We start from the raw sequence: 12,307 nt of genomic DNA on the forward strand, positions 1-12,307 counted from the left end.
GTCTATATCCGCAATAAGCAAAACCACATCCGGAAACAAACATAACCCGTAGTCCACATTCGAAAATCAAGCCTTCACAAAAGTCCACATCTATAAGTGCAGTTCACCTAATATCGACATCCGGAAGCACCCTTCACCGAAAGTCGACATCCAGAAGCTAGATTCACAAAGGCCCACTTTCGGAACGCTATACACATTTAGGATTTGCTTCACCGGGAGTCGACATGCAGTACATATGTTAACCTTACGGAAGTCGATTTCTGGTAATGGTTTTTTATACATTTTGTACGGTATTGAGGAAGAGAAATATTACATGTTAAATCTGAATGGTGTCTTGAGGAATAACGTAGAGGAGAAAAAGAAGAGAGGAGAGAGCAAGGTAGGGAGAATGAACACTACCTGGGAAGCAAAATAAAGGAGACAAGGGAGGAGTGTGAAGTTTGGTGGGATTTGGGAGTGACCACAACGTTTAACGTGGGGGTGAGTTGATTTTAATTAAATAGAAGAGAGAAGGTGAGGTTTAAATTTTAAAAAAATTAATACAATTGGTCAAATAATCAAAGGTCAGTTGTGGAACTTAAAAAAAATACTCGGGGGTGCGAAAAAACTATTGGAGATGTAGGAAGAAAACCAATAACTATGTGAAGCCAAAAAGATAGAGAAATAACCCAAGTGAATAGAAGTTATTACGTGTATAATAATCTTAAGGGCAATAACAAATTTGGAAATAAATAGATTCAACTAAATTTTGTTAACATCATTGATATTACACGATATTGTTCTGTTATTATTTTATTTGCTTTGCACAAGTTATTTATCTCCCTAAGAAAGCATACAAGTCTTTGTTTTGAATGAGAAAACGAAAAATAATAATTTTCATTATTTTCTCAGTTTGTTTACCTCTCAACCTTCCACCGAAACCTATCATCTAAGTTACCTGGATGAATCCCTAGAACTTACATTGCGTAGTGAATATGTTGTAGGAGAATGTCCTAGAGTGGTGAAACCCTTTTGTTTAACACTGAATGAATTATTCCAGAATGTCCAAAAATAAAAAGGGTGAAAGAAAAGGGAAAAACCTAGTAACCTATTTTAAAGGCGAGGTAACATTACTGAGTTTTCTTGGTCACGGACTAAATGATTCCCATAAGTGGTATCAGATGGCATCACATGCGACAAAAGTGTCACATAATGCTTACCTATAATTGCTCTAACGAACATTGCAGGCTACTTTTTCTGCAGGATACAGTACGGTCAGCCAGCACCCTCATTAACTTCCTAAAAATCATTCAGAACTTGAATAAATGATGTGAAAGCTAACCCTTACGACTAAGGAAGTACGCTACAGTGCATGCATCATGCAAGCAGTTGAAAAAGGAGAGAGAGAAAGAGAGTACCAATTTCAAAGGTAGTCAACTTGGTGAAGAATGTTTATATGAAAATGCTACTGTCTATTGAGTCTTTGTTAAGCAAAAGAATGTCAACACAATTAATTGCTCAAATTAATGCCATGCTTAGTCTTTTTCTATGCAAGTACTAGCTAGTCAAGAAAAAAGAAAAAACTTGTTAATTGGCTATGTTTTAAAGTTTTTGAAACCCTTTTAATTAGTCAATATTATATAACACCAGAGGAGAATAGTTAAACTGAAATGAAATCTGCAGCTAGCATTTGTCGCTTCTCTTGGAATATAGCCAACATGTGAAGATTCTCAGAAAGTGAGAGCCAGCTTCCTCGTTTGGTGAGTATTGTACAGAGCCTGGTCTTTACCACGTGCTTTTACTGTTAGTAACTATTTTCCTTAATTTATTTACCTCAGGGTCGTAATATTCAATGCAACAGTAAATTTATTAGATATCTATCACTGTCAAAGAGAATGAAATTTCTACAGTGAAAGTGAGTGAAAGGGGAAAACGGACCCATATATGTTTCAAGAAAAATACATGGATATTGCATACTTTAGAAACGAAACCCTAACTTAGCACTTGGCAGTGGAACTTTCTTCAAAAGGGAAAACTTAAGAACTAGAACATATATCTAAAACAATAAACATTTTTTTTCTGCCTAACAAATTTACCCAACTTTGTGTTTTTTAGTTTTTTAAGTGACGGGAAGAAACTAATCCCTTTGAAAGCACAGAGAGATGACGTATGTTTTGTCTGACCAACTTGTTAGAGTGTTGAGGCTCCAAAGTTTTGGTTTGGTTGTGCTGATTCCAATTTAGGATCCAAGGGGCTCATAGTTCCCATGGAGTGCTGTTGGTCTCGTTGTGAAAACCCACCACTGTTCATGTTTCTGACCATTCCTCCAACCCCCAAAAAGTCCAAGGTCAACTTATCAGACCCTCCAAAGCACAAACCAAGATTTTGTGACATCTTCTTAGGCTCCTCCACAACGTTGTGAAACTGGCCAAGGTTGTTTTCGTTCCCTTTCACGTTGCCAAATATGGAAGCGTTTCCATTGGCAAAGGAGTTCATCAATCCGCGCAGATGGTTACTGTGCTCACTCTCCATCCTTGACCTTATACCTAATTCTTCTGTTCCTCTAAGAAGAGAGCAGGGACCATTGGTGGTTGTGGTTGAACCCATTTGAGCAGCTTTCTGAAGCAATGCAGTGGCTGACATGTGAGGGGACATGTTATCTTGCTGCAAAGATGAATTGCCAAAGAGTGAAGACAAGCCTGAACCAACTTGGTTACTTACAGGGCTACTAGAGCTATAGAGTGTTGTTGTTCCTTGGTCATTGCCTCCACTTATGTTGCTGAATTGGTCGTTGATTATGCTGCCACTGGTATTGGTATTAGGAAAGAAGCTGAGGTTGAAGAGATTGGTGTTGTTTGCTGAAGCAGACAGTGATGAGGCAGAGGTGGAGTTGTTGTTGGTTCCTTGAAGATCAGGGAGCTGCATAAGACCGTGGAGTTGCTTGGTTGAGAATAAGGGTCCTTGTTGCTGAGACTGAAGGTCTTGAAATGCTTGGTTTGGGTCAGTTATGAAGAATGATGAGTGGGGTGGAGATTGCACTCCAAATGCAGATGAATGGTGCAGATTTGGAGAGATTAAGTGCTCAAACTTTGGTGCACTTCCAAGGCTCAATAAACTGTTAGCAGAGGGTGCTTGGTTCTGAAGTTGGGCACCTAGTCCTAGGCTCATGTGGTTTGTGCCATATAGATGATGGGTTCCCAAAGGGTTCAGGTTTGAAGGGTGTCTTGCACTCTCATGTGCTAGAGCATCACAAAAGGCCCTATGAGTGATAAAACTGTCACGCCTGCAACAAGTTAATAACATATTATTGGAATTGAAGAACACAAATGTTGTTTATATACACATAACTAGCACTAGGAAAACAATCCAAACTAAATTTCTCCAAGTATATAATCTTGATTCATGACCTATCTTATTGCAAGTATATTATAGGTTAAAGGGTTAGAAGAGAAGAATATATACAACCACCTTAAGAACAATAAGAGATGTTTAATTAGAAAGATATACAACCACCTTAAGAATATATACAACCATCTTGATTCACAACCACTGATGAACAATTTCACACTTGCCAAAAGAAGAATGAAATATAAAATTAGAAAGATGTTTAATTTTATGGTGATGTTACACATAGTCAATCAAATGCATAGAGGGTCCCAAAAGCATGAAATGGGAAAATAGAGAATTAGGTATTCAATTTGGAAAATAATTTTGTTGTTGAAATTGGATCTTGTGTTTTGAAATTAATAGAAGTATGACAGAAAGAGAGCTAGGGCCCAGAGTATTATGCCAAAATGTGATACACACCAACAACTCCTTATCGAACTACCACTTTGAGTCCTCTCTTTGATCACTGAGAAGAAAGAATTATTTACAGATTTGATGAAAGTCAATTATAATAAACTCAGCATGGGTCCAGCCTCAATAAATGCAAACTGCCCCATGAGTTGTCCATTTTCTGCCCTGAGAAAAATTCTTGTGAAAACGATCGTACCAACAAAAGAGTTGCTAAATTCTCGGAAATTCTCAGTGAGAGAAAAAACATGAAACTATGTATGCAACATTAATGCAGAGGGTTCAATTTGTTGCACAAATGACTTGAAAAAACAAAGGGCCAGTGTGACAATAAATAAGGAGCATGAACGAACTGTACCTGATGAAGCATATTTGAAACCACGTACACGTATGAATTATATATATGTATCCAACACGAAACAAAACAAAACAATGCAACTCCAAGTCATGTGAGAACAAACCCAGTATCACTGTGCCTGGGCCTGTGCCCCCTCTTACATTGTTGCTTATAACTACACGTGAATGGGAATAAGGATAAGGGGCGATGTTCCCGAGGAACAAAGTTGAGCTTTGCCTTGTTTTTTCTTCTCAAAACATTTCAAATTTTTCAAACACTTTTCTACACTGCTCACGTGCGACCAGTCTTCTGCCTCTTCCACGTCCCTCCACTAACACCCACACATAAACTAACACAACAAAAAGTAGAACGGTCTTCCTCAATTTTACGTTTTAACATTGCAAAAACACATTTCTTTTATTTTTACATTCACCACAGTTTACTCCCTGTTAAGTCAGGATAAAAAATCTGATATATCAGGACAGCATTTGTTTGAGAAATTTCCTTTCGCTTTTTACTATTTTCACAACCCTTTTTCTTATCAAAAGTTTTTCTTGCGTAGACCATTGATAGATACTGAGTTTGCATTACACCCTTTTCACACTGGGACTACTAGATTGGAAAGATAACAATGGGAGATGTAATAATTAATTAAGAGAAAAGACAGAGACAAAACAAAAGAGTACATAGAATAATAGAAAATGGGTATGAAAAAACTAATTGTTTTCCACACTACCAAGAAAACATTTTTTTTTTCTTTCTTTTACATTAAAACTTACCCAAATCTACTAGTCCTAGTATCCATAAGAAGTTCATTTTTCTTAGAAGAGTTAGGTGAAAAGTGTGTGTAATATATATGATACATGTCCGTTTATCCTTTTCCCTGTCAAATTGCGCTTAGAATGGCTTTAACTGAAAAGTCGTTTTGTATGATAATATTTTAGCTACACCAAACATTCAATATTAGAAACAAAGGTAATTTTGGATTGTTGTTGATACCTGGAGAAGAGGGTGCCACAGTCACATCTATACTCTCTGGTGCCACAGGTTTTGGAGTGTGCCTTCCAATCTGATTGAACAGCATATTTTTTGGAGCATTTGTCACACTTCCACTTCTTCTCACCGTGTTTGCGAGAGTAGTGTTTTTTGATGCCAGTGAGATCTCCGAGAGCCCTTGAAGGGTCGTGATGAACACATGTGGGCTCAGGACACAGATAAACCTTTCTCTTTGGCTCTTTGTTACTCTTCTGCTTCAGCTTCCAAGGCAGATTGTGTCCTCTTCTGTGGAGCTGTAGGTTTTGCTCCCTTTGGAACCCTTTATTGCACACTTCGCATATAAACCTGTTTGTTGCCATTAGAGTCTTCGGAGATAGTGCTATCACCTCAGCATCTGGATCTGCACACACACATCCATACATACACGTTGTTCTTCCCATTCCAGGGATTTCAAAAAGAAAAACTTTATTGAATAAAGCCAAACAACTAATAGTTAGAAAATTTAATGCTGAGAGTGAATAGCCAAGATTTAAAAAAATTTAATGTATAAGCATAGAAGAAATTAAAAAGCCTTGCCATTGTATTCAAGCTTTACCGAGTTAAAGAATTCCTAGTCCTGTGTAATAGCAGGATTTAGGGTTTCCTTGTCATGATTGTTTCTTCTAGAAACAAAATCACACATAAGGGGTATTTTCCATGTACATGCAAATGGTTTTTGAAGTAATAATGGAATCTAATGAAGAATGCATATAGAGGTACTTGCATGGTGTTCCTGGTTGATTCCTTCTTTTCTTCTGAGGCACTGTGGTTGGAGTGGTGGTAGTAGTAGAAGTAGTAGTAGTAGTAGTAGTAGTAGTTGATGAAGCAGCTGTGGAGGGTTGGTGGTGTTGTGAAACCTGAGTTTGATTTTGTTGTCTGATTCCCAAAAAGGGTGTGGATGAGGAACCAGAAGCCATGTTGTTTTCCAAAGATGAGAGCAAATCTGGAAGTTCTGAAACAGAAGTAAAAAACTCTCATATATTGGTGTCTGTTGGAAATCATATAAGCAGAATAGAATAGAAGAAGGGAAACAAAAGGCATATGAATGAAAAAGGAGAAAGAAGTAGGACCTGAGTGAGGCTATATATATGTTTGATTTTGGGTGCTTTGTTGTCTCTTGAAAAAGGTTTGAGATTAAACCCAGAAAACACCAAGAAGAATTTTATCAAAAAGAGACAGCAAGAATTGTGAGAGGAAGAGAGGAAGAAAACAATATCACTCTGAAAACCTACTCATCTCTCTCTAGCTAGCTAGCCAGTTATTGTTTTGTTATGCATAAAATTTTGCTTCTTCAGTAGCTACCTCCTTCTTCTTCTTCTTCTTCTTCTTCTTCCCTTATTTCTCAATCATTTGATGCGTTCTACATAAATAATAGTTAGCATACTTGTCCACCCCATACGCATACCCATATCTCATTTTTTTTTTCTCTCTCTCTCTTTCTCTCTTTTGTCCGTTTGTTTGGCTTATACATTTTCCTGATCCTTGTTAAGTGTGCATTCTGTGAGGGGAAAATAATTTAGTGTGGTGAAGTAGCAAAATGAAGGATGGAGGGTAATTTATGTCCCTATTATGCAGCTCTTACACAGCACAGTCTAGTGTGTCCCTTAGCACAGGATGGTTTGGGGCCACCGACCCTAGGCCTTACAGTCTTCTTATCTCTCTCTTCTTTCGTTTCTTATTGCCAACAAACACAACTTGTTCTTTCCTCCTTTCCTTTCCTACACGCCAATTCTCAATTATTATTATTCTCCTTACCCTTAAATGTATTTTTTCATATCAGATATTTTCACATCTATATTCTTCAAAACTTTTATCAAAAAATGTTAACACTAATTCCACGTTAGCAAACTGGGTAAGTAATGTCAGGTTTCTGAAAAATCATGAAAATTTTATTATAGGTCAAATAAATTTTAATTTAAAACAAATTTTTAATAATTCTAGTATCATATTAAAATAATAAGATTTTATTGGATGTTTAAGTGATCGTTCATTAAAGTTCCTCCGAAGCGATATACAAAAGAAAATTGCAAAAGAATACTATAAAAGTAAGCTATTTTTTTGGAGTTATCACCACATCTCAATCTCTTACTTGAATGGAAAACTTAGATAACTGTGTGTAATTAACAAAATTTTCTCAAAAAATTGTATTATTACTTTTATTAAAAAAATTTATGTACTTTTATTTATATTTTGAGTGATCCTTCTAGAAATTATTTTCTTGTGTAAATTTAAATTTAAGTAGATCTACTAAAACCAATTCCATGAAATAAGATTTATTTTTATTTATATGCTTCAAATTTGTGTAATTAGATGGTATCTAATACACAATCCCAATTGTTCCTATCAGATCCAATAGTCTCACATCACTTAAAAACTGAGATATAAAAGTATCTTCCTCCTCCCACCTTCATCTTCCAAAATGTTTTTTAAAGACACAACAGTGACAAATGCATGATGATTAACTCTTACGATGTCACTTAAAGGATATAAAGTTCTTCATGTTGATACATGCATGATGATAACAATAATTATTCCCACATTCAGAATCTAAATTTAAAAATCATAACAACTAAGTTGAAATAAGTTAACCTTGTATTTCATGCGGGGTGTTTTTTCACCATTTAATTGTGTATGAATCTAATTATATTACCTCAACTGTTATGATGAGTATGAGTATCATTTCTTATTTATAAACAATAGTTGTGAGTATATTTAAAACGTACAGTTTCTACTCACAAGTGTAACATCCCATTTAATAGTTTTTTACGTTATCAAATAAAACATTATATTATGATCATGCATAGCAGAGAGTAGGAATAACAGTCATATATATATATATATATATATATATATATATATATATATATATATATATATATATATATATATATATATATATATATATATATATATATAAGTATATACAGTTGGTACAGTCATCCAAAAATAGCCATGCAAATCCCTGGTGACAAGGGTAGATATATAAGAAGAAGGCCTAAACTACGCGTCAAATTAAGACTCCACGGGATCTGGCCCAAAACTATCACAACATCAAGTAAGGATCAATTCCTGCTCAGAAGGGGGTGTCATCATCTGGATTCGGCTCTGCTCACACCAACAGTAGGTGATCATTGCAAAGGAGAACACACAAGGACAAGCAAACATAAACAAAAGGGTAAGCTAACTGAAATAAGAGAAAAAAATGATATAATTCACAATATAAATATCATTCATAACACATAGTTCAATCGTATAATTCTAGACTCGATATCCGGATTGTGTAAGCGACATTGGAGCTCTTGGTGGCTTGCACCTGTAACGGTTCCCAGACTCTGCAGAGTCTGGACACAAGGAGTTATCACCCGACTGTTCCCAGGGTAAGTCCCCTTCGCGTCTAGGACTTGATCAAGTCCAAGGACTAGGACCTCCTGCTACTCCTCACGACATAATCCATTATGCTCTATCTGAGCGTGAATGATTATTGGAGTTTCAGAATACTAACCAATATGGATTCCACACGTCCTTACACACACTAACAAGTTCACCTGAATTTCCCTTGAAATTCTATTCCAGCCACAGCTCTTTATAATTCATATTCATCCAATTTCATCACACAATACATTAATAATGACATTCCAAGCATATAAGAGTTTATTTGCACAAAACTACATTAGAACATATAATTTTACTCTTTAAAACAGAAGCTGAGGTACCCCACTACAGTGGCTCTCGCTTAAGCTAGACATTCTAGCCCAGGCAAGAGGCCATCTCGCTTAGGCGAGTCAGTCTCGCCTGAGCAAGGCTCTAATAGTGGCAAAAATTAAAAACTAGGTGAACTATCGCACAGGAACAGGGGTGGGTTTTCTAGTGTTTTCGCTTGAGCGAGAACCACCCGCCTAGGCGAAAATACCAGGTTACTCCACTGTTCCCGCATTCAGGAGCACTGAATTCATGGCAAACAACAATCAAACACCCACACATGCGTTTCAAACCTCAATTCAGCACACAAAGCTTGAATCAAACATGGTTCATGGTTTAAATGAGAAGAATTTCGATTAGCTTCCCTTACCTCTAGAATTTACTCACAAGCAAGACCCTTTTTTAACAGTGAGCACCTCCAAACGCACAACTTAGGGAGCTGAAATACAGGTTCATAGGGTAAGAATGTGATCCTAAATTGAATTAGCACTGATGGAATTCCCGGATTCAAAATTGAAGAGAAAAGGGAAACTAGAGTTAACTTACATGGATGAAGAGGGAATTCAATTATGGGAGAAGTTTTCTGCCCTAGGTCCAGGTTCGTTTGCTGCTGAAGAATTGGAGAGTGAATTAGAATGGTAGCTTCAATCCACTAGTTTAGAGAGATGGCAGAGAAAACATAATGGATAAGGTGAAGTGAAATTGTGTTGTTCTGTGAGTGTGGCAGCAGTGATATGGTGAAAGTAAAAGGGAAAGAGGAAAAGAAAATGGAAGAGATGAAGCGGGTCTCACAACAAGTATGTAATCATTATTTGAAACGATTATTAAATTTATTTTCTTTTTTACAAGTTGTTGGTGAAGATCAAGATGAAAAAAAATGATAAAATATCTTAGTGGTATGTATGAAGATCAAGAAGAAGGGGATGAAAATGTTGAGAAATGATTCATAAATTGTATTTTCTTTTTATTTTGGTGAAGCTAATATTTTTTTTTTTAAATAGTTGTAATTACTTCTAGTTATGAAAGTGTAAATTGTTGGGTTTATAGAGGAGGTTTGAATGGGGGAGATACAACATCAATGAGACATAGCCCAACCACATAAGGCACATAAGGTATTGACACCACTCTCAACCCAAAACCTTAAGGCAATGTGTTTATGACGGGTCTTTATCCTTATATAGTGCTCTACTTTTTCATTTCTAGCCAATGTGGGATTTAGACTCACACTTGGATTCCTAACAATCTCCCCCTCAAGTGTGAGTCCCTTCAACCACATTGGTACATTCCTCCTCCAGCGAAAGCATTCCCAACCACGAGTACTCTTTTTCTGTCTTTTCTGTACCGTCATTCTTCTTAATGGGACATGCTTACTTTAAACCCTTGCCAGGAATACTTTCGATACAATGACCATATTGCACTCGTCTTAGTCGGTTTTAACCATCGGCTCTGATACCACTTGTTGGTTTATGAAAACATCAATATAATGATAATTAAACAATTCCTAATAATCCAAAGAATTGAAAGCTACCTTATTATTGGGAATAGTAGATAGAAAAGATAGTACTTAGCATGGTCTTCCAACTGTAGAGCATCTGAAGGTTTCCTCTGAATTTTCTTTCTTGATGGGGAGGGAATAGTACGTAATGTTACTTAATTTCAATATTTCTAATTTGGTCCCTTCATCAAATTAGAATATTGTTGGCATATACACATTTAATATATCATGACATGTATATACTCTTAGCCATATATTTATTTAATTATATCACTTTAATACTTTGACTAATAATATAATAGTCCTAATACACTTTATTATATATATATATATATATATATATATATATATATATATATATATATATATATATAACCCAAATTGCTAACATAAACAATATTACAAATTCAATTTGTAATATATGGACAAATTTTAAATTTCATTATATATTAGAAGTGTTTATATTAATATAGTTTAAATTTTATTTATTTTATTGTATTTCCACTGTTTTAATAAAATACATTTATTTTAATTAATATTTTTATAACAAAAATATTGAAGAGGGTACTAAAAAAAAACGAAAAAAAAGGAAGGATATAAATCTCTCCAATAAAATAGTTGTAAATAAAAGAAGTTTCAAATTTGTACAAAATAATAGTCGCCAATGAAAAAGGTTAAAACCCTTAAAAAAAAAAAAAAAACTCTTCGATTATAACCTTTGCAAATAAGTGGTAGCAAACCTAATGCGGAGGTTTTTAAAAAATTCTTACAGATTAATTTGCAGAGGATAAATTCTGTTTTAATTAGGTTAGTAATTTTGGATAAATAAATTTATTTTAATAGTATATAACATATTTTAATATTATATAATATTTGGAAAATATAAAATTGGTTTGGTAGATTTAGAAATGAAGATGAGATTGTGGGTTCAACTTCATCTATCATTACTATTATTTTATTTTCTAATTTTATTATTTTAATTTTTAGAATATTTCTTAAATTTGCTTTTACTATTTTACAAGTATGATAGCTAGGATTTTACTATTTGTATTGTTTTTCATTTTAATTATTTTTTATTTAATTATTTTAAGGTATTATGAAGATACTAATAACTGTATCTAAAATATTGAAAGAATTAGGTTGTCCTTAAATGTATATTACTATGTAGACAAAAAATATGTCAGGTGCAATAGTAGTAAAATCTATATTGTATTTAGTTTATTTTAAACTCAACTGAGATGTTTTAACTTAAATTACAAGCTTAAATATAATTTTCTTAGGCCTATTAGTTCTATATTTGTCCTTACTTTTTCTTAATTAATTACTATTGAATCCCAATTTTTTACTTTTCTTTTTAATTTTTTATCATTAACTAGTTAATTTAACACTAATAAATGAACGAAAATATTAATTAAGATATTTAAATGAAAATAAAAAAAAATAATTTAAATTTGGATACTTTATTTTTAGACTAGTAACTCAATTGTTCAAAATAATTACTTGTAATTTATTTTTCTAATTTATTTAAATTTTTAGTAATAATATATTTTTAATATTATACTGAGGTATCATTTCAATAATTTACTTTTTATATCATATTATAAAGTATAAAGAATTTCCTTATATGTTTAAAAATTATTTCAAATATTATCCTTATAATTATAAGTTTATACTATTGAAATATTAAATAGATATTGTTACTGATCTTTTATAAAATGATATATACATATAATTAATAATTAATATATATATATATATAATACATATTTATTTATAAAATTAATTATTATTAAAAAATATAAAAATGATCGTGTTCACGATGTATTAAAATAAAGTATATCTATTTATAATACTTTTTAAAGTAAAAAAATATTCTTTAATAACCTTATTATATTAATTAATAGTAAATATACAAGGACACTAGAAAAATGTTAAAAAAAAACAATTGTCAAAGATAATATATATAT

General features: G+C 33.5%; 1 protein-coding gene and 1 long non-coding RNA gene across 3 annotated transcripts; both read right to left on the reverse strand.

The window, feature by feature from the left end:
* Positions 1-1,827: 1,827 nt before the first annotated feature.
* Positions 1,828-6,614, reverse strand: LOC114173806 (protein indeterminate-domain 4, chloroplastic-like). Of its 2 annotated transcripts, XM_028058430.2 has the most exons (5): positions 6,379-6,614; positions 6,217-6,262; positions 5,871-6,098; positions 5,111-5,507; positions 1,828-3,262 (listed from the first exon to the last, which is right to left on the reverse strand). In XM_028058430.2, the coding sequence occupies exons 3-5, from the start codon at positions 6,061-6,063 to the stop codon at positions 2,170-2,172; spliced, it is 1,683 nt and encodes a 560-aa protein (XP_027914231.1). In that variant the 5' UTR covers positions 6,064-6,098; positions 6,217-6,262; positions 6,379-6,614; the 3' UTR covers positions 1,828-2,169. The 2 variants fall into 2 exon arrangements, with proteins under 2 accessions (XP_027914231.1, XP_027914230.1); XM_028058429.2 differs by having other exon boundaries at positions 6,217-6,613.
* Positions 6,615-8,225: 1,611 nt separating this feature from the next.
* LOC146888193 (uncharacterized) lies at positions 8,226-9,560 on the reverse strand. Its single transcript, XR_014992912.1, has 3 exons — positions 9,392-9,560; positions 9,216-9,284; positions 8,226-8,251 (listed from the first exon to the last, which is right to left on the reverse strand). It is a non-coding gene; the product is annotated as an uncharacterized LOC146888193 (long non-coding RNA).
* Positions 9,561-12,307: the final 2,747 nt, after the last annotated feature.

Source organism: Vigna unguiculata, chromosome 2 (genome assembly GCF_037176805.1).
Source record: "Vigna unguiculata cultivar grain cowpea cultivar isolate G323 ecotype 2 chromosome 2, ASM3717680v1, whole genome shotgun sequence".
Taxonomy (NCBI): domain Eukaryota; kingdom Viridiplantae; phylum Streptophyta; class Magnoliopsida; order Fabales; family Fabaceae; genus Vigna; species Vigna unguiculata.

Bases quoted from the DNA above. Each gene is read 5' to 3' on its own strand.
- LOC114173806 (XM_028058430.2), bottom strand. From the start codon at position 6,063: ATGGCTTCTGGTTCCTCATCCACACCCTTTTTGGGAATCAGACAACAA. The intron at 5,508-5,870 runs GCAAGTACCTCT...GTGTGTGTGCAG, and splicing joins GAATCAACCAGGAACACCAT to ATCCAGATGCTGAGGTGATA. The intron at 3,263-5,110 runs GTATCAACAACA...AACTTGTTGCAG, and splicing joins TGTGGCACCCTCTTCTCCAG to GCGTGACAGTTTTATCACTC.